This window comes from Opisthocomus hoazin, chromosome 16 (genome assembly GCF_030867145.1).
Source record: "Opisthocomus hoazin isolate bOpiHoa1 chromosome 16, bOpiHoa1.hap1, whole genome shotgun sequence".
NCBI classification, from domain to species: Eukaryota; Metazoa; Chordata; class Aves; order Opisthocomiformes; family Opisthocomidae; genus Opisthocomus; species Opisthocomus hoazin.
Genome location: NC_134429.1, coordinates 16176483 through 16197116, shown reverse-complemented (window position 1 = coordinate 16197116; position 20634 = coordinate 16176483). Strand labels below are relative to the sequence as shown.

General features: G+C 51.0%; 1 protein-coding gene across 1 annotated transcript in view; it reads right to left on the bottom strand.

Annotated features, from left to right (window-relative positions):
• Positions 1-17993, bottom strand: part of LOC142363353 (uncharacterized) — a 30702-nt gene extending 12709 nt beyond the window's left edge. Inside the window, exons 1-10 of the mRNA XM_075437285.1 lie at positions 17775-17993; positions 17187-17419; positions 16402-16526; positions 13279-13350; positions 12157-12272; positions 9457-9564; positions 8917-9023; positions 7340-7532; positions 2031-2129; positions 1242-1382 (exon numbers count right to left, since the gene is read on the bottom strand). Of these exons, the coding sequence (XP_075293400.1) occupies positions 1242-1382; positions 2031-2129; positions 7340-7532; positions 8917-9023; positions 9457-9564; positions 12157-12272; positions 13279-13350; positions 16402-16526; positions 17187-17419; positions 17775-17993 (1413 nt within the window). The remainder of the gene's footprint in view (positions 1-1241; positions 1383-2030; positions 2130-7339; positions 7533-8916; positions 9024-9456; positions 9565-12156; positions 12273-13278; positions 13351-16401; positions 16527-17186; positions 17420-17774) is intronic.
• Between the last annotated feature and the right edge of the window lie 2641 nt (positions 17994-20634).

Below are 20634 nucleotides of genomic sequence, written 5' to 3'. Positions count from 1 at the left end.
CGTTTTCCTCAGCACCCCCCAAATCAGACAGTTCCTTTTCATATCTGTATTCATGGACTGGCCTAGCTCCTTCTTCAACTGCTCTTTGGTAAGGCTTAGTCTGCATCCTGAGCTTTCACAAAGTGAATTTGTTGTCTTGTGGCACTGCAGAAGTCCTGTCCTCTAGATGCCACTCTTCCTCCAGTAAGACTCTCCTGTATGTGCAGCTGCGCAAACAGTTCAGGACTTTCATTGTTCTTTACTTACAATCCAGAAAGTGATATGCTTTAAGACCTCTCAGAGTGTTAAAAAATGGGGTTTGCAATAGCTGTAAACCCCGCCTTTGCCAGTCTCCCTCGGGTCCCCGTTGTCTGCCTGATCCAGGTCACAGATCCGCAGCTCTCCTAAATTTTCAGCCCTTGTGCAATTTTGCTGGCATCACACGCTCTCTGTGCTCTGCGGCCCAACTGGAAGAGCAACAGCAACTCTCCCAGCAGAGATCAACCCACCAGAAGTCTACCTAGCAGTTAAATTACCTCAAGCAAAGCGTACGGAGGTCTGCAGGGCACATAACAAAAAGCAGCATTGAGATCCCAGCAAGCTGTTCATCTAGATTTCTGTGACTCTCAGGTGTTCTCACTTCTTGTCAGGCCATGTTCTGCTTAAGAAAGAGTACTACTGATATGAAAGGGGACCCATGTTAAATGGATTCAGAATTAGCCAGTTGACTGAACCCAGAAAAGCAGTTGCTGCTAACGGGTAAGCGTGGTGCTGCTCTGCGGGGAGGTCTTGGCTCAAATCTACAAGTGCCCTGCCATGTTGTGACATGGAGAGGTGAAGGCTCATGATCATGAGCCTTACGATCACAAATAACTCCGCAATAAATACCCAAGTCCGAAACCTTCCACTCTGCCCTCTAGAGAAGGGGGCTTTGGCTACAAACTTTGAATTAGATTTGTAATTAGATTTTAATTTTTTAATTGTAATTTAGATTTTTAATTTTTCTAACTGTAATTAGATTTTAATTTTGATTTGTAATTAGATTCATTGAAAGGAAAAATATCTTACAGAGTCAGAGACAGTTCTGTTAAAGCAGATGGATTTAAAACCATCGGCCAAAGAGGCTTTGAAAGTGGCTGGACTGGAGAGATGCATCAAGAGGAGTCAAGCAATGCACTTGGAGGGCAGCTGGCGATGTTTCATGGAGTCATCCAAAGGCAGCTGCCTCCTGCCGGGAGACCCACTGCAGGAGCTACACCCACCTGGCTGCCCAGTGCCTTCTTCTCAGCCTTCAGGTCTTCTCTTAACAGTTCAAGCTCAGATGCAAGTTGCTTTCTCCGTTCTCTCCGCTCTCCCAGCTGAGTTCCTAACTTTTCTATCGTCTCCTGACAGCTTTCCAGCATCTGCAACAAGCAAACTTAAGAGCCACTTCTACAGCATCATTTACTCTAGCAAAAGAGAAAAATATTGCAGAAAATGTGTCTCCTAGAGAACAAGGATAGGAAAAACAATTCTCAGAAGCTGCCAGCAGGATTCCTGCACATTATACCCAGGGCTGGCCTGACATCTCTGCGGGCCTGGGGCCTCCCCCTGACCCAAGATACACTGGGAAGGTCCTCTCCCACATGCGATAAGCTCTGCCTGGCTTACACACCGGCAGATCCAATCGTCTGGCTGGCAAGTGACCAATGGGCAGCAATGCCTGCCCCAAACCGCCTGGGAAACAGCCTTGTAAACGCACCGACGCACTGCCCAGGTTTCACTAAACCCCAAAGAAGAGTCAAGCCCCTTTTGATGTGTAAACCCTTCACCCTCACTGGGAAGTCAACAGGCTCCACAGGGCTGAAGGCAAGACAACCTCACAGGAGAGATGAGTTATCGGGGAGATAGCGTTGGCACATTGGCTGCTCTCCGCCCGAGACATCCGTCGGTCTTGCATGAGCCGAGGGGCCAGAAATTCTCAGAAGACGGTGACAAAGAGCATTCACAGGAGATGCTCATTTAATACGTTTCTAAACAAAACAATTCGTTTCCCAGGGAAAACCTCTTACCTCTTCCATCTCTTGTGCTCCAGACGATGCCTCTTCTTCCTCACTCTTCTCAGTTTTGTTCTTCTGCGCTTCAAGTAACTCCATTTCTAAACTAGTGATCTAAACATAGACAAGCCACGAGTTAAAACCAAACCAGTACTCACAACTAGTACTAAACGCCCAACTACAACTAGATTGCTCCTCGTGCCGCTATTACAGAATGAGCTCCATGTTTGGAAGCAAGGACCAGGAGTGGAGGTGGACAGCCACCAGCTTGGGCTCGCTCCAGCTCACGTCCTTCATCCTGCTGCTTCAAAGGGCGAAGGAGCCGTCCAAGGGCAAGTCAGAACACTGCTCCACAAAAGGAGAGAAGCGACCTAGATGTACGGTGAAAATGCAAAGCCTCCACAGCGTGTGGGCCTTCGACATGCTGCTCTCCCAGCACGGAGACCCTGATTTACATCGTGGGCCATCCTCCTTTCCCATGCTGCTGCAGTGCCCGTTTCCCAACAGCCCATCTCCTCCAAGCAGATGTTGGACCTGGTCCATGGGGACTTGTCTGCCCGAAGGAGGTTGTAACTCCCTCCTGCAAGGCTCCCAGGACTCTGGGCTTGAGCCAGCAAAACGCTGACCTCTGCACTTCTCCTGGCAGGGAAGAGTTTGTCTGGACAAGTGCTCGCTCTGCGTTTGCACCATCCATCCCCCAACCCCGAGGCAGCTACCTTTGTGGGGCATCTCCTGGGAACGATTATTAGTCCTGCAGTCTTAAAGGGCTTACAGGAGCCAGGAGCAGCCCAGCTTCTCCTCCCCGCACAGTTCCTTTTGCAAAGCCCCAGTCTTGGCACTCGCAGCTGGTTTGTGCTGGTTTTCTTATTTCTAAGCCTTCACGCTGGCCTCCCCACCTGCCCGAGCTGGGCTTTCACTGGATGGGGCTGCAGAGCGAGCGGGGATACGGGAAGCAGATGATGTCCAACTGCAGATGAAGTCCAGTTCCATCTGTACACAGCACACGCCGTACTCGTAGGAGCAACATCCGTCGCTCCACTCCCGCACATGAGTAGATAGTGAAGCGTAAGATGCCTCTTGCCTTTCTCACCCTCCTTTCTTTGCACTTATTTGGAGATCATTTTTCACTCCTTTCCAACGGGAAGGCAGAGTCGAAGCAGTGCCAAGTCTCCTCCGACCCCAGTCCATTTAAAGCAACCACAAAGCAGCGTGTCAAAGCCCAGGAGCTTTGCTTTCACTGACAGGCTTCAGGCACAAGGCGACTCTGTTGAAGCTTCCAGCAGGGAACAATCTCTGACACACAGGAAAGCTGCTGGGACACTGGTTTTTAAGACAGATGACGTTACCCAACCTAGGTGTTAAAAGCAAAGCGGTGGGGTGAAACACCCCGGCCTCTTACAGAAGAGCTAGAGGGCAACAAACCCCCCTCTCCTGCATGACTAGAAGGTAGCTGGGGGTTCAAGAAGACTTCAGAGTTCTCGAAAGGATCTCAAAGGCAAAATGCACCTCCCCCCTCACCCCCCAGCCAGCCTTTGGTCATGAAGTTGATATCCAGCCACACATTTCCATCATTTTGCTTATTCTTCCTCCAAGCCACTAACTTTCGAGCATTTGAGTTGCGCTCTTCAGTCTCGTGCCAACGACAGAGCAATACTGACATTGTATGCCGGTGTCCTCGTTCTGAGTCAGTGGCCTAATCAGCCAAGATGTTTGTAGGCGTGCCAAGACAGAAAAGGCTTCCAAGTCCTCACACAGGGCAGGCTGGCAAACACCCAGCAGCGCTGCCTTCCCCAGGCTCCAGTGCCTCTGCCTTCGTGCAGCCCTCCCCTCATCACCTCCAAGGCACCCAAAAGCCCCGGCGAGATGAAGGGTGCAGCTCTGCAGCCCTCCATCCGAGCAGATGCCGGATCTAAGCAAGGCCTAGCCCACCTCCTCTTGCACCCCGCAGTCTGCCCGTCTCTCCTCCACTGCCCTACATGCCTCGTTTCTCGCTCTTTTTTCCAGCTACAGGGGCTGCCAAGCTCCTGCCAGCCGAAACGCCTTGCGTCTCCTTGGCTACTTGGTGCTCCCCGCTGCATTCACCCTGCATCCCCCAGAGCGGCGTTCCCAGGGATCTGTTTCACAATGCTCAGAGAGAAGAAGGGATTTCTCCAAACTGGAAACGCATCTTGTTTGATTTGTGAAGGGTTGTGTTTATTCTGCTTCAGTGAGAAAGAGGGAAACGCTTTGGTGTGTGCCGAACAAACCCCGAGTTAAATAAAAGCACAGTCGTGGTGGACAGACCTTCTGCCAATCCCATCAGAGAGCCTGCCCTTGGCTCCTCAGCTGCACGCTTAGCAACATGATGTCTGCTGGCATCCTGCATTCAGATATCTGAACACGCCTTCGGTCTGTTCCACTGCATTTAGAGACTTTTCCCTCACAGCCAGAGGCTACCGACAAGCCAGTCATCTTTTTGTTCCTTTGAACAATTGGAGATGCGCAGCTACTTCAGCATTCAGAGAATCACAGAATGGTTTGGGTTGGAAGGGACCTTGAAGATCATCTGGTTCCAACCCCCCTGACATGAGCAGGGACATCTTCCACCAGACCAGGGTGCTCAGAGCTCCATCCAGCCTGGCTTTGAACACTGCCAGGGAGGGGGGCAGCCACAGCTTCTCTGGGCAACCTGGGCCAGAGCCTCACCACCCACATGGTGAAGAATTTCTTCCTCATATCTCATCTAAATCTGCCCTCTTTTAGTTTAGAGCCGTCCCCCCCTGTCCTATCACTACACACCCTTCTGAAAAGCCCCTCTCCATCCTTCCTGTCGGCCCCTTCAGGCACTGGCAGCTGCTCTAAGGTCACCCTGGAGCCTTCTCTTCTCCAGGCTGAACTGCCCCATCTCCCTCAGCCTGTCCTCGTAGGAGAGGTGCTCCAGCCCTCGGATCATCTTCGAGGCCCTCGTCTGGATCTGTTCCAACACATCCAGGTCCTTCCTATGTTGGGGGCTCCAGAGCTGGATGCAGGACTCCAGGTGCGGTCTCACGAGAGCAAAGGGGCAGAATCCCCTCTCTAGCCCTGCTGGCCACGCTGCTCTGGATGCAGCCCAGGAAACAGTTGGCTTTCTGGGCTACCAGCACACATTGCTGGCTCACATTGAGCTTCTCATCCACCAGTACCCCCAAGTCCTGCTCCTCAGGGCTGCTCTTGAGCCACTCTCTGCCCCGCCTGTACTTGTGTTTGGGATTGTCCCGACCCACATGCAGGACCTTGCACTCGGCCTTGTTGAACTTCATGCGGTTCACGCAGGCCATTCACATGGGACATGCCTTCACACTGCTACTGTATCTCCCCCATCGTGTTTTAGCACAACAGCAAGCATACAGTCATGTCCGAACACCGCTCACTCCTGACTGAAAACCTGCGTGTGCCCTTCCTTCTCACCTCAGAAGTCCAAGGTCCTCTGGGGACACTACAGACTGGTCCTGCCGCCTGGCAGTCCAGGACACGATCACTGCAGAGGGCATCTCAACCACAGACAGAGGGGAGAGGGCAACTCACCCCAAGGAAGGAAGAGCTTTTGGCCAGGCAGCAGGGCTTCAGCCACAGGAAAAGACCTCCTCAGCCAGCCTTTTTGGGGAGAAGTCCACCTACCCATCTAGCAAGACCAACTTCTGGCTTCTTCTGTTCTCTCTGCCTATAAATTCCTTAGCTGCCCGGTCCATAAGGGATTGCGTACCCTGGTAGTGATGCTACAAGCAGTATTTTCCCTGGGGGCAAGCAGTGACAAACCAGTCCTTAAGTCCAGGCGCTCCTCACAGATTGACCTCCAGAGGGATGGAGAATCCATCCGGTAAATTGAGGCTAAAGACCACTCTGACAAAGGCAGCACTGGGCTGAGAAGCTTCAGCAATAAGCTAATCTTTGCTTAAAACATGGATGGAGATGGCTCTGCAGGTGTTGCAAGGAGACCTCTAACGTTGCCATGGTTCTGGTAAACCAGATAATGAACATGGTGCTCTACGTTGGCAGCTTCCCAGACGTTCCCTGTCACATGCAAATGAGTAGAAATAACCAGGACTTTCTATCAACCTCCTGAAGTCAAAGGATGATCTGAATGGTCTTGTCCTATTCACAGCAAAAGATTCAGTTTGCCCAAAATCAGGGTGCCCAAAATCAAGCAGGACATGGGTTAGGAAGAGACTGGAGAGATCTCATCTGATCACAAGACTGAGCAGGGCTTCTCCAGATGTATCGGCTCATTACAGCTCTTCAAAAAGATGTGTCCAGCCATGCCTGCCCCGTTCAACAGCAGACGCTGCAGCAGGAGATAGCAGGTGATGAGAGAAACTCACTGTCCTCTCAAATTCGGCATTTTCAGCAGGGATGTCCCCAGGCAGCACAGATCCTGACCCCCCACACCCAGAAGGGCCACAGTGTTTACCACACAGGCTGACAGATCTCCATGATGCCGTCCCTTGGGGAAAAGCCAAAAGTGCAATCTTTTGCCACCAGCACGCTTAACTGGTGACCTTTCCTGGGATCAAGGAGCATCAGTGTCCCACACTGACTGTTTTCATGTTGGACAGGTCTGGAGAGGGCTTAGGGATTCAAGTCAAAGCCTGGACTTCTATTATGGGTGCCAGGTTAAGTGCCAACTCATGGGCTTCAGGAAAACCTCGTGCCTCTCCTCTGAGCCTCAAGAGGACTTGGGGCTTCCTGGAACTTGCACTGCAGCAGGAACCACAGGCAGAAGAAACGAATGTCCAACACAGAAAAGCTGTTCCTGCAGGAGACCAGCGCTGCAGTCGGTCAGGAGCACCGATGCCTCCCGGGAGAGCCTCTCAGGGGAAACCAAAGCTTCTAAGCTACAAAAGCTTCAGAAGAAATCGCTCCAGAGAACGAACGATGCAACTCGAATTTGAAACAAAAAGGCTTTCCTTCAGCTCAGCCAAGAAACTGAAGGGTGCGCAGCCCACATGTAGAGAGAGGCCGTACGGGAAGGGAGTGTCGCCCGGTCTCACTCCTGTGGATGCACGTGGAACATCAGTCCGTTAACTCTGCTTGCCCAAGCACCAAGGAGGGGGCACAGGAGCTGGAAAAGACAGTGCTGCTGTGACACTGGGGGAATCTGCACCTCCAAGCAAGCGTCATTTACTCACTGCTGGAATTTTTTCTTTCTTTTCCCCTCATTTCTGAAACTGGCAAATCTTGCTATTTGCATTTCTTGTCAAACTAAAGGTTTAGGTCAAACATCATTTTATTTTACTAATCAATACGCAGAGAGAAAAGCAGCTAGAATTAAACAAAACCAAACTGTATTTCTTCCGTTCCTTACTTACTTTCCGGTGAAGCCCCTCCACCTCACTCTCAAACTGTTCCTTCTCCTGCTTGGTTTGGATCTGGGTCTCTCCCAGAATGGATTCCAGCTCTTCATTGCGCTCAACCAAATCCTCGTGCTCCTGCGCCAGTTTCTGCAGCTTGTGAAGGAGCTGTGAATTCCTGCCCTCGATGTTTTCAATCACCTCTTGGCACCTACACAAAGACCGACATCGCCACGGCTAGAACTGCTACGTAAACACACTGACAGACATCCAAACTGCTTACCACTGGCGAGGAAGAGCCAATGTGTTTTTCACTATGGAATATTTCTGCCCTGCTAATCTCGAGTCTCGCATCCAGCATGACCTGTGGCTGCTCTTATTAACCTGGCAATGCATGGGAATTATTGGTGGAGGGGCCCTACGCAAGCAACGATGGAGGTCTGGCAATTTGAATGGCAAATTCAACTGCTTGAGGTGGAAGACCAGGCTTGGGCATTGGAAGGGGAAAAGCAAAGAAGGGAAACGAGGCAAAAGAAAAGAAGGGAAAAGAAGGCAAAAGAAAAGAAGGGAAAAGAAGGCAAAAGAAAAGAAGGGAAAAGAAGGCAAAAGAAAAGAAGGCAAAAGAAAAGAAGGGAAAAGAAAAGAAGGGAAAAGAAAAGAAGGGAAAAGAAGGGAAAAGAAAAGAAAAGAAGGGAAAAGAAAAGAAAAGAAGGGAAAAGAAAAGAAAAGAAGGGAAAAGAAAAGAAAAGAAGGGAAAAGAAAAGAAAAGAAAAGAAAAGAAAAGAAAAGAAAAGAAAAGAAAAGAAAAGAAAAGAAAAGAAAAGAAAAGAAAAGAAAAGAAAAGAAAAGAAAAGAAAAGAAAAGAAAAGAAAAGAAAAGAAAAGAAAAGAAAAGAAAAGAAAAAAGAAAAGAAAAGAAAAGAAAAGAAAAGAAAAGAAAAGAAAAGAAAAGAAAAGAAAAGAAAAGAAAAGAAAAGAAAAGAAAAGAAAAGAAAAGAAAAGAAAAGAAAAGAAAAGAAAAGAAAAGAAAAGAAAAGAAAAGAAAAGAAAAGAAAAGAAAAGAAAAGAAAAGAAAAGAAAAGAAAAGAAGACAGAGGGATGCGACGAGACCCTTCTTTCTACCTTGAAGCTGCCAGAACCTGCTCAGCAGCAGCTTCCTGAGCAGGCCACAGGAGAACCAAGCTTTGACTTCCCTGAAAAATCCCAGTTTACATATTTATAAGTCTGAAAGCCAAGTGTTTTGGTACACCCCTGGACAGCAACCAAATCCACAGAAATCTTCCCAGCAACAAAACCATTTTGAAAACAACACTTTTGTCTGCAGAGAACCACAAGAGCCAAAAGCCTACTCTTTCACAAAAGCAGCTAGAGAAAGTGCCTGAAAACAGCCTGCATTCTTGATACCAAGGGCTACAGACTCCCTCAGGACTGCGTTACCTCCAAACTTTCCAATTTGGGAGCAGAGGAACAAAGCTGGTACCCGAGAGTATCCTAAAGAACTTAAAAGCACTCTGCGAGACAGAATACCAGCACCCAGAGCACCAGGAAATCACCGTGAAAATACGACAGGTGAAGAAGGATTTCTGGGTTTCTCACCTTTTACGAAGTGTTTCACTGCTCTGGTACTGGTCGTCTTGGTCTGAGCCAGCTTTGCCTGAAGCGTGGTCTCCTTCAACCCTCCCTTCATCCTTCGGGACCTGTGACTGAAGAGATAATTAAAAGTTAGCACATAACCACGACTGAAATCTTAGCACAATGTGATTCCAAAGCTACCCGAGTCTCTCATGAATGAATGGGAGAGCTAGAAAACACGAGCTACTTCTGCTACATCTATCTGCATTAGATAATCCACCAGCCGTAGGAGCAAACCCCCTCCAAGACCTGTAATAATATGAAGGCACTAGTGGGTAGTGGCGAAGGCCAAGAGACATGCTCCACATGCCTTTGTCACGGCCAGCACAAATCCTACGTCCCACCTGCACAGGACGCGCTCACACGCACGGAGAAAGGAGAAGACAAGCTTTTCTGCACTACAGGCTGTGCGTCTTCATTGATGGCACGGGGCTGAAATGCAGAGGGGGGCCTGTTTGCCCAGTCTGCTTTCGAGAGGGGCAAACAAGAAGCCCTGGGCAATACCTGCAGCAAGCACGCTGCGACTTCTTCGGTCTCGGCTGGCGCAGGCAACGGGAGTCCTTGCTTCTCGCTCTTCTGATACTCGGAGATCTCCTCTTTGAGTTGTTCATCCTTCAAAAGGAAAACATTTGCTTGTATTTTTGGTGAAGGTTCATCTTGCTGTCTTAGAGAATTAAGATTCCCCTCAAATTCGCTGTAGATACGCCGCAGATTTATTAATATTAACCACTCAGCTTGAGGGATCGGTTGAGATCATGCGGCTGCTCCAACCGGGTGGCCTCAGACTATTCAGAGAGCTAAAAGCAGTAAAAGGGGGAACGCTGCTATGTTCAAGGGTAAGCGATTTTTCTCCATTTATTTCAGTTACTGATCACGCACATGTCGTACATTCCCTTTTACCGAACAGGACTGGGTGCAGAGGGGTAGACAATCACTGTTTCTGAGGATGCCTTTTGGCCTTTGCTGTTATTGATGGGATCAATAGAATACTGTTATTAGCAGGTAACTGTTCACGTCACACACTCACTCACTCACACACTCACTCACACTCGCTCTTGGCTACCAGTTGGAGCAGCAGCCGGGAAGCAAACCCCAGCCATCGACTCACAAGCACGGGGTCGTACCGCAGTGACTTCTGGCCGGGTGTTGGTGAAGCCCCGCAGAGGGTGCTCACCTTCACCAGATGCAGGTACCATCCCGTGCTCTTCAAGCCTGGCCAGCAGCACCCATGGGTGCCAGCTGAGCCTCACGCAGTCGATGCCACGGACCTCGCATGGGTTCAGCAGAACACTGCCGTCCCCACTTCATCATTTTTCACAGATTTAGCAGCACTGCTAGTCTCTGAAGCTACCAGCCCTCGCAAAGCGTTCACAGGCCACCTTCTCAGCACGCATTTTTCCTTTCTTCAGCCTCGTGCTATGCCTCCACCCACAGGCGCCTGGCGAGCCCGCTCACGCCACGCAGACGCCGAATCCTGCAGGGTTAAGGCTCAGTACACCAACTGGTGGAGCACACGGCAGGGATGGGGTCGGTCTCCCACAGACCACCAAGCCAGAGCCAGCTGGCCAGCCTGCTCCTCACCCTGCTGTCCGGAACTCACCGGCAGCAAAAAGACCTCAGGATGCAGAACTTCTGTGGCTCGTAACAAAGTACAGTTTCAGCTTCTACATACTAAAAATGGTGGGTTTCTAACTTCTGTGCCAACAGTTAAACCTCATTCCTAAGGAATAAAGGTAATTTGCTTTTAGCTTAACAACGTGGTTGGTTGGAAGCAGTCTCAGTCTGGCTGCATTTTTTTTCTGTACAGAGAAAACAATATCTTACACTTCTCTGCAGATTTGTTGTGTCTATATATTTCTCTCTTTATATGTAATAAAAACATAGGTATACACACAAAAGTGTATGTATACATAGCGACCGAAAGAAGCAGTGTCCTAAAGCAAATACAATGTTATCTGGAATTAAAAAAAAGTAAACTGAGCAATATGAACTAAATTACATAATGTTTTTGCAGACCCAGAAACAGACTGTCCTGCAAATACAAGCTTAGAGATTACAGACGCGCTTAGATGCTATGCTAAGGAAGAACCAGCAACTTCTTTCAACGGAAGGAACAGAACTACATACTCAAATTTTTAAATCCTCAAATGTGAATAAATTATATTCAAGAAAGTAAGTTTTCAATATTATCATAAAGAGATGGGCATGGTACTGTCAGAGATACTTCTATTGATTTAAAAATACTCATTTTGATCCGAGAGACCAGCAAGACAGCTGCTGAGCTATCTGTGCTGGGGCAGCATACGTAATTATAGGCTGCCGGCAACCAATTACAGGCTGCTGAAGGACTGATATAAAGAATTGGAGTTAAGAACAGACACCAAATTTGTGCCAAATGACACTTTTTAATGGGAAACAGACTGTTGTGTTCATTCACTGTTGCCAATCTCGGTAAGGAACTATGTTGTTGATAAAGACTACTGCATTTAGAGAATCCTAAATTCATTACGTCAAACATTAATGGTAATGACAGTCACTTAAGAAAGCCAACACAAAATGAAAAGGAATAAGTTTATCTGCTACTGAGCAAATCAACGCAGACACAATAAAAAGCCAAAGAGGCAGAGAAGTATCAAAACATAAGCATAAATTAAAAATTGTTTAAAAATGGCTAGGTATTGGGGTTTAGACTAACTTATTTGTTGTCTTTAATAACAGTCCCTAGGAAAAGGTAGGAATGTTGCGTACTCTGTTTGCTCGCTTAAATGTGTGCAGACATTGGCCAGTAACAGCAAGCACCGAGCTGATCCTGCTCGCGTCTTTCAGGACTCTGCTGCAAGCCCTAAAGCACATACGCGGTGTGAGCCCGCGCAGCCCCCTCCATTTGGCGAGGCATCGAACCCTTCCTGCACCGGAGGATGCTCTGAGAGCCGCCTTTTTTCAGGGCTGCAGTAACAGCAGCTGCCTTAAAGCACTCTTTGGATAACTATTCTGCCCATTTCCCAAACTCTATTACTCCATGAGTCACACAACGTCAGAACCGCAGCTCTGGAAAGACTTGCTGCAGAAAAAGAGAGGGGAAATCAGAGCGGCGAGGCAGGTGAAGGAGCGGGGTGGAACGTCCAGAGCCAGCCCGGGGGCTGTCGGCCACGCAGAGGCTCCTCGGTGCCGCAGGAGACCCGGCAGCGGGAGATGGGTACTCACCAAATCAAGGAACGCTTTCCTTTCCAAGTCAAGTGTTTGGACCCGTGCTCGCAGCGCCAGGATTTCCTTGTCCAGTCTGCTGTTGTGCTCCATGGCCTTCTGTAGCTCAGTTTTGTCTGTACAGAACAGGAAAAACACCTGGTCACCAGCCCTGGTCTGGACTTTGACCTCCATCAAGCTCAAAGGGGGGCTATCACAGGAATAAGGGTTCCAAAATTGCACTGCCCTTATGCACAGCTGTACGCGTGTGACAGCAGAGAGGGGAGTTCCCCAGACGTATGGGAACATCTGCTCTTATTCAAATGGTAGAGGTTTATGTTTCTGGAGATCCAGGCTCAATAGCAGTGCTCTGTTTATTACAGCGGTCCCTCCATAGTTATTCCAGAGACTCAGTTTACCTCTAGAACATGGAAAATGCCTCACCTCGGATATTTAGGTACGGGTTTCACAAACAGCTAGGGTAAGTTTTGAAAAGCCCAAACAGCCATATTTCTTATTTTCATCACAAATTTCATAATTTGCTGCAAGCCAAAACACAGTCACAGTTCATGTATCAGTGCTGTGCTAGCACCTATGTTTACGAAATGGCCAGTACAGTCAAAATTGTGGTTGTATACCAACCCTCCAAGCCTGAATCAACAAACATCTGCAACCATCACACCAGTTAATGCAGACTATCCCGTATTTCGAGTGCAAGAAATAGGAAAAGATGTATTAGGAGCAGACTGACAGAAATTTGTCCGCATATACACTGGTATCCTAATCCTAAGCAGAACTAGCAAGAAGACACTTTTCCTTATTGAAAAGATGAACAAAGATTTTTCCCTTTTCAGCTTCATGCTGGGCACAGGAAATTTCAGCTTAAATTTGACTTTTATTCAGACAAAAATAAAAACATACCTTCTTTCTTGGTCCCAATCTGGCAAGAAAAAACAAAAACACAACCCCAAACCTCTGTTTCAAACAAGGATTTTGATATTGGATTTTCAGTTTTGTTATTTAAAATAAAAGGCAAGGAACGTCTCCTACCGAAGCGTTCATTTTGCTGAAGAGACTGTTTGCCGCTGCAGAAAGCCTTGCTAAAATTCTGGATCTTCTCTGCGTGTTGACACCGTGACTTACCGCTCGCTCTCCGCTCGCTCACCCCTTCCTCCCGGCGCTCGGGTGCTTGCAGGGCTGAGCACGGGGCCGGTTCTACAATGATAACAGAGTTTTGCTGTGTTTAGGTTTGAAACGTAGTGAGAGCATGCAGGGATGCGACGAGATGATGAGGCCTCATCTGGAGTACTGTGTCCAGTTCTGGGCTCCCCAGTTCAAGAAGGATGAAGAGCTACTGGAGAGAGTCCAGCGGAGGGCTACAAGGATGGTGAGGGGACTGGAGCATCTCCACTACGAGGAGAGGCTGAGGGAACTGGGCTTGTTCAGCCTGAAGAAGAGAAGGCTGCGAGGGGACCTTATAAATGCCTACAAATATCTGAAGGGTGGGTGTCAGGAGGATGGGGCCAAGCTCTTTTCAGTGGTGCCCAGTGACAGGACAAGGGGTAATGGGCACAAACTGAGGCACAGGAAGTTCCGTCTGAACATGAGGAGGAACTTCTTCTCTCTGAGGGTGACGGAGCACTGGAACAGGCTGCCCAGGGAGGTTGTGGAGTCTCCTTCTCTGGAGATATTCAAGACCCGCCTGGACAAGGTCCTGTGCAGCCTGCTGTAGGTGACCCTGCTTCGGCGGGGGGGTTGGACTAGATGACCCACAGAGGTCCCTTCCAACCCCTACTATTCTGTGATTCTGTGATTCTGTGATTCTGTGAAGGGACCTCTGTGGATCATCTAGTCAAACCCCCCTGCCGAAGAAGGGTCTGCTAGACCAGGCTGCACAGGACTGCGTCCAGGCAGGTCTTGAATATCTCCAGAGAAGGAGACTCCACAGCCTCCCTGGGCAGCCTGGGCCAGGGCTCCGTCACCCTCAGAGGGAAGAAGTTCTTCCTCATGTTCAGACGGAACTTCCTCTGCTTCAGTTTGTGCCCATTGCCCCTTGTCCTGTCGCTGGGCACCACTGAAAAGAGTTTGGCCCCATCCTCCTGAAACCCACCCTTGAGATGTTTATAAGCATTTCTAAGGTCCCCTCGCAGCCTTCTCTTCTTCAGGCTGAACAAGCCCAGCTCTCTCAGCCTCTCCTCGTAGGAGAGAAGCTCCACTCCCCTCATCATCCTCGTAGCCCTCCACTGGACTCTCTCCAGTAGCTCCTCATCTCTCTTGAACTGGACACAGCACTGCAGATGGGGCCTCACAGTGGCAGTGTAGAGGGGAAGGAGAACCTCCCTCAACCTACTGGCTACCCTCCTCCTAATGCATCCCAGGATCCCATTAGCTTTCTTGGCAGCCAGGGCACACTGCTGGCTCATGGTCAACCTGTTGTCCACCAAGACACCCAGGTCCCTCTCCACAGAGCTGCTCTCCAGCAGCTCAGCCCCAAGCCTGTACTGGTGCCTGGGGTTGTTCCTCCCCAAGTGCAGGACCCTGCATTTGCCTTTGTTGAACCTCATCAGGTTCCTCTCTGCACAGCTTTCCAGCCTGTCCAGGTCACGCTGAATGGCAGCACAGCCTGGCGGTGTATCCATCACTCCTCCCAGTTTGGTGTCATTAGCAAACTTGCCGAGGGTACACTCTAACTCTTCATCCAGGTCATTGATGAAGAAGTTAAACAAGACTGGGCCCAGTACTGACCCCTGGGGCACACCACTAGTGACTGACCTCCAACTAGACTCAGCACCGCTGATGACAACCCTCTGAGTTCTGCCATTCAGCCAGTTCCCAGTCCACCTCACCGACCATTCATCCAGCCCACACTTCCTGAGCTACCCTAGGAGGATGTTCTGGGAGACCGTGTCGAAAGTCTTGCTGAAGTCTAGGTAGACAACATCCACGGCTCTCCCCTCATCTACCCAGCCAGTCATGCCATCGTAAAAAGCTATCAGATTGGTCAGGCATGATTTCCCCTTGGTGAATCCATGCTGACTACTCCTGATAACCTTCTTTTCCTCCACTGAATCAGTGTCCCCGAGTCGAGGCTCTCTGTCCAGCCAAGGTCAGCCCAGCGCAGTGTCCCTGCGGGCAGGGACAGAGGACGGGCCATCCCCCAGCGTCATGACGGGGCGCTCAGTGCCCAGGGAGGGACTGCAGCTCCCAGCATACCCCGGGGCATGGGGAGAGGCACTGCAGCTCCCAGCATGCCCCGGGGCATGGGGAGAGGCACTGCAGCTCCCAGCATGCCCTGGGGCATGGGGAGAGGGACTGCAACTCCCAGCATGCCCTGGGGCATGGGGAGAGGCACTGCAGCTCCCAGCATGCCCCGCAGGGGGGGAGAGGGACTGCAGCTCCCAGCATGCCCCGGGGTGGGGGAAAGGGACTGCAGCTTCCAGCGTGCCTCTGGGCCGGGGACTACAGCTCCCAGCATCCCCCGTGCCCTGCCCAGGCCCCGGGCCCCGCCCACTCCCAGCCCAGGCCCCGGGCCATCTTCCAGGCCGCTCTCCATGGAGCCCCCGCCCTGCCTGAGCCCCAGGCCCCCGGCCCTGCAGCAGGGAGCAGCTCCAGGCAGGGCTCGGCTGCCCCGGCCCCAGGGAGAGCCCCCGGGGACGCCCACCCTGCCCAGGACTGGCACCGGGCCTCCCCCAGACCCCCCTAGCCGGCCCCCGGCCTGACCCCCGGCCCCCACACCCACGCTGAGGAGAGTCCCGCAGGCCGAGCCAGCCTCCCCTGGGCCGGGACGGTGACCGTCGCCCCTCCAGCAGCGCGGAGACGCCCTCGCTGGGGAGGCAGGCAGGGGACAGCCAACCCAAATGGCATCTGCTTACACTTCAGAGCCCTGAGGCCCCTTTGCCCTCAAGTGCCCCGTTTTCCCAGGAAGCTCAGCAGAGGGCTTTTCTGGAGCACAAGGTTTTGCACCAGCTTCTGCCTTCCTCCCCACCAAAGCACAGGATCGTCTGTCTTTGAGCAGACAAAGCTCCGCTATCGAAGCCAGGCCAAGGAATTCTCTCAGCACAGCACGGGTCCATCCTTCCCAGGTGGACATAGGTAGAATTTGTCCTGCCAGAACACCTTCTGTGCCCACCCACCTTATGCAGACAAAGCCTCAAAAGCAAATCAGCGCTTTGGGAGCTCAAGACTCCAGAGGAACAAGGGTCCTGAAATTGGTTCAATTCTTCAAGCCCACCTGACCACTGAAGAGCCACATCTGGAGCTGCTTACCTGAGCCCGATGGGTTTCCGCTCTGTGCCCTGGTCTGGCCCTGACTCTCTGCCTTGCCACTGAAGCATCTGCACCGCGGCTCCTGAGGGCTCTTAGCAACAGCTTCTGCTAACATCTCATTAGCCCTGTGAAAAAGGCAGGAGCATGCAAGAACGGCTGTTACTCATCGTGGCACAAAGGTGTTCCCCAAGGGTGATGCTACACTGTTGGACTCATGCACACAGACTTCCCAGCCACCCAAAGGTACTGCTTCTCAGGCTCTTCTGAGCAACCTGTCTTATATCTTCCCTTGTAGGACCTTTCCTAGAAGGTGGTAGGGACTGCAGGCTCCCTCCCTCCCCCTGCTGTAAACTCCAACCGACGATGCACCGCCATAACGGCAGCTGAACAAAGTCCTGTTGCCTCACAGGCTCCTCTTGTGTCCCCTCTGCCTTTCCAAGTGTGTCTATCCTAAGGTGGAGCAGAAGAGCAGCAGAAATGAAGCTCCTCTTTTCCACCACCATGCAGCAAGGAGAGACGGCTACAGAAAACTGTTTGAAGAAAAAGAACCAAAATGTCCTGCAGACAGGCCTGATTCATTGTGTTACTTCAGGGTCAGTAAAGAGAAAGGCAAACAGGCCTCCGTAATGGGAGAGCTCAAGGCGTGCTCTTCTGAGAAGTACGCCGTCTTGAGGGTACGCATCCTGCTGACCAGATCCAAGAAAGGGAAGTGGGGTGGAAAAGCCACGAAGAAGAGGGTCATATTCCCATAACGTGGGGGAAAAACAGAAGACATTTCGACTTACATTTTTAATGTCTTTGTAAAGCTTCTTCTAATTTCCTGGTCCACCAGATAACATTTCTCCCAACTTTTTAGTTCAGCCTGCGCACATGCCAGTTGCAGTGCGCTCTTCTCCTGCAAGCTCTGTGCTCTCTCCAGCTCCGATTCCAGAGCGCTCAGTCTCTGCTCCAGCAGTTTTCTCCAGGAGGCGTCAGTGGGGCAGATCTCCTCTCTTCTGGCTTGAGTGGCTGCCTGTGTCTAAAGCAGAAGGCGCAACTTCAAGAAACAGGAAGAAAAAGACAACGCCCCCGGCTCTCAAAAAGCCTGCTCTTCCTGCCATTTGTACACAAAAGCTAGTATTAAACAGCCTACAGTGCTGCATGGACAGGGAGAAGGAAAAGGCGGCATCTTTCTCATGCACACAGGTCCCACCACACTCACAGACGCACTTTGACGCAGCCTCTTGCAGCTCCCCAGCTTCCCTACGGGAAAGGCAAACCCACAGCACCAACAAGGAGTGTCGGATGCCCAAGACCAAACACCTAAAACGCCATCGCCACCACCACGAATGAACACAACACGGGCTACAGATGCAAATGGTACATAAACTGACCTGCAAAAGTGGCCTGAGATGCTGCTTCTGTCCCGTTTCTGCCTGTGCTCGCTGTTCACGCTGTTCTCCAGAAAGCGCTGCTGCCGTACGAGCCACGCCAGCAGTCGCCAAGCCGTGCGGCACAAGAGGAGCCACCAGCCCTCGCAGCTGCTGGTTTGCAGGTGCGAGCTGCAGAGATGTTTCACGCTCCAACTCCAGCTGCGTGGAGAGTTCACACATCTGGATGCAGGGAATAAACAATCTGTCTTAGGCAAAGGGCTCTCAAATCTCCGCCAAACTCAATCACATGGCCACAACCTCTGCACGGTGTCGGAACAGAAGCCAGTCTCCAAAGAGCACGGCCGCCTTGTTCTTCCCCACCCAGGTGCTGTCCCAAGCTCACTGCCTTCCCACAGCTTCGCAACGAGCTCCCTGAAGAGCCAGCTGACTTTTTCAAGGTGAGAGGGGAGGAGGCAGCGAGGAGAAAGGAGTTAAAAGCACCCTCGAGCCTGGACAACTGTTGTTAGTGATGCGGAAGCTCATAACGTCCTCAGAGAAGTCGCTCCTGTATTTGTTCCCAAATTATTTTCTTGTCTGGCACTCTTTGAAGCAACGGAACAGCTTCCTCCATACTCACAGGTTTAGAGACTTTGCATACCTTGGCCTTAGCCTTGTCCAGGTCCTCTTGCAAGTGGGAGTTTTCCTCCTTCAGGTAATCGCGTTGGAGTGTGGAAGCTTTCAGTGATGTTTCTGCTATCCACTGCTTTCTTGAAGCATCAGTGAGCTCTTCTTGCAGCCGTCCCACTGTTCTCTAGGGAAACAATGTCACAGGAGGACAGAGAAAAAGGTAAGAAGCCAAAATCTGTCTTTTGACTTGCAGTTACTAGATAATATACCGAGATCGGTTCTCTAAGTGCATCGCAAAGCAGAGCAGCCTCATCCCCTGGAAGAAGGCGGCATCTGCACAGCTGACGGTCTCTAGCCATCCTTGGCAAGTGAAGGCAACTACAGAAATGCCATCTCTGAAGGAAGATTTCTGTTTCCAGCACATTCTGCTGGGAAGATGTGGAGACTGTATCTACGTATGTGTCTATAAGCACGTCTCAAGACTTGCCGGCACCTTCCGCAATTCCAACGAAACCAGAACCAGCTCGAGTGGTGGACTCCCACGCACGTAGCTTACACCTGCTGACTTTCCGGAGCACCAGACAGCCTTGGGAACGGCTCTGCTTTCAGTCATTCCTGCTCAGTGATCATCTCACCTCTTTTTCTACTTTGTCCGCCACGCATATAAAGGCATCGCTCACCTTATGTTCTTGGGCGGTCTTGTTCCGCACCTCTCCCAGCTGCTGACACAGGAAAATGTTTTCACTCTGGAGCTGGGACAGTTGTTCCTGCAGCCCTTCTGCCTGCTTGATGGCATCTTTTCTCTCTTGAGCGTTCTTTGGGGGTAGAGCTTGCTGCTCCTTTGCCTGCCTCCGGGCCTGATGTAATTCTCTTTCTGCTCTATCTAGAGCCAGTGTCTTCTCCCGGAGAGTTTCTTTCAGTTGCTCCACTTCCTGCTCCAGCCTGCCAGCTTTTCTTTTGGCTTTGTTCAGCTGCTGACACAAGCTCTTGTTGGTTTCCAGCACCTCAGAGATGTGCGCGGGCACAGTGAGCCGGACGTCACATGCTCTCAGAATCTCTTGCACATCGGCACTTTCTGGTGTCCCAGGACTTCTGAGGCTCCAGTGGCAAAGGGACGAATCCAACCCTGGGGTCGGTATTTGGGCTGTGATGTTTCCTGTCTGCTCAAAGGGAAAGAATAAAAATGGACGGAACTTAGGAAATCAGCTCAAAACAGGAGACAGCGGCAGCATGTCACAGACCCAGAAGAGGACTGTCGCTAACTTGACGTCGGATGAGAAAAGAGTTTCCAAGAACCCTGCCTTTGGCATTACTCATGGAAAAGTCTTCTTCTGCATTAGGGTGTGATAGAAGCCTAAAAGGAAGTCTCCAATGTAAAGCCTTGGGGTTTACATACCTCCCCCTCAGAGCTTTTGCCCTCCTCGATGGCTTCTTCATCAGCTGGCGACTCACGGCCGGCAGACTCCCAGTATACGGCAGGCTCATCTACATTAAAACCACACATTTTTGGAACCACAGTGAGCTAATACAGCTCCTTGGTGCCTAGAGCGCTTCCCGAATCATCGTGCTTCCCGAGACAATCTTAGCACAAACACACGTCCCAAACCCATGAAATCCTAGCGAGCGACCTGTCACAACGCGGATGCAAAATGCATCTCTTCTCCTGCTTGGGAGTTCGTCTCCTCGAGCGCATGCGCCTGTGCCATGTGCCAGGGACATCACTCGAAGTGACGAGAAAGGAGCCAAAAAGGAAGCAGTGTCTCGAGAATTCTGCTTCCCAGGGACAACACCCGGCAGAGCATTTGTTCCCGGATGACAAGGAACCCCTCCACGCCGTTTCCAAACACCCTGTCTCCCTGGCAGCCCACCAAAAGGGCAGGCGACAACCCTTTTCCCCATTGCCTCCTCCGCGCTGGAGAGTCCTACCTGCTCTCCCCAGAGCGGGTGCACACCGCCTAGCTCCAGCAGCTGCTGCCCTGCGGTGAGCTCTGGGTGCTGACACCCCTTTTGCATGGCCTGGAGCAGCTCCTCCCTCGTTTTCCTGTTCCCTGGGGACCGCAGGGCACACACTGGGTCTGGGCCTGGAAAGACAGACAGCACAACCTCTTGGACTCACCGCAAGAACAACGGCCCTTTCCATCTTTCCCTCCCTTGGGAACCAACACGCCCAGGCACGAAGCGAAGCCCCAGGGCAGGAGAACAGCCCAGGAGTTTCCCAAAGAGTTCCCGCCTGCCTGCGCCCGTTACCTCTCGT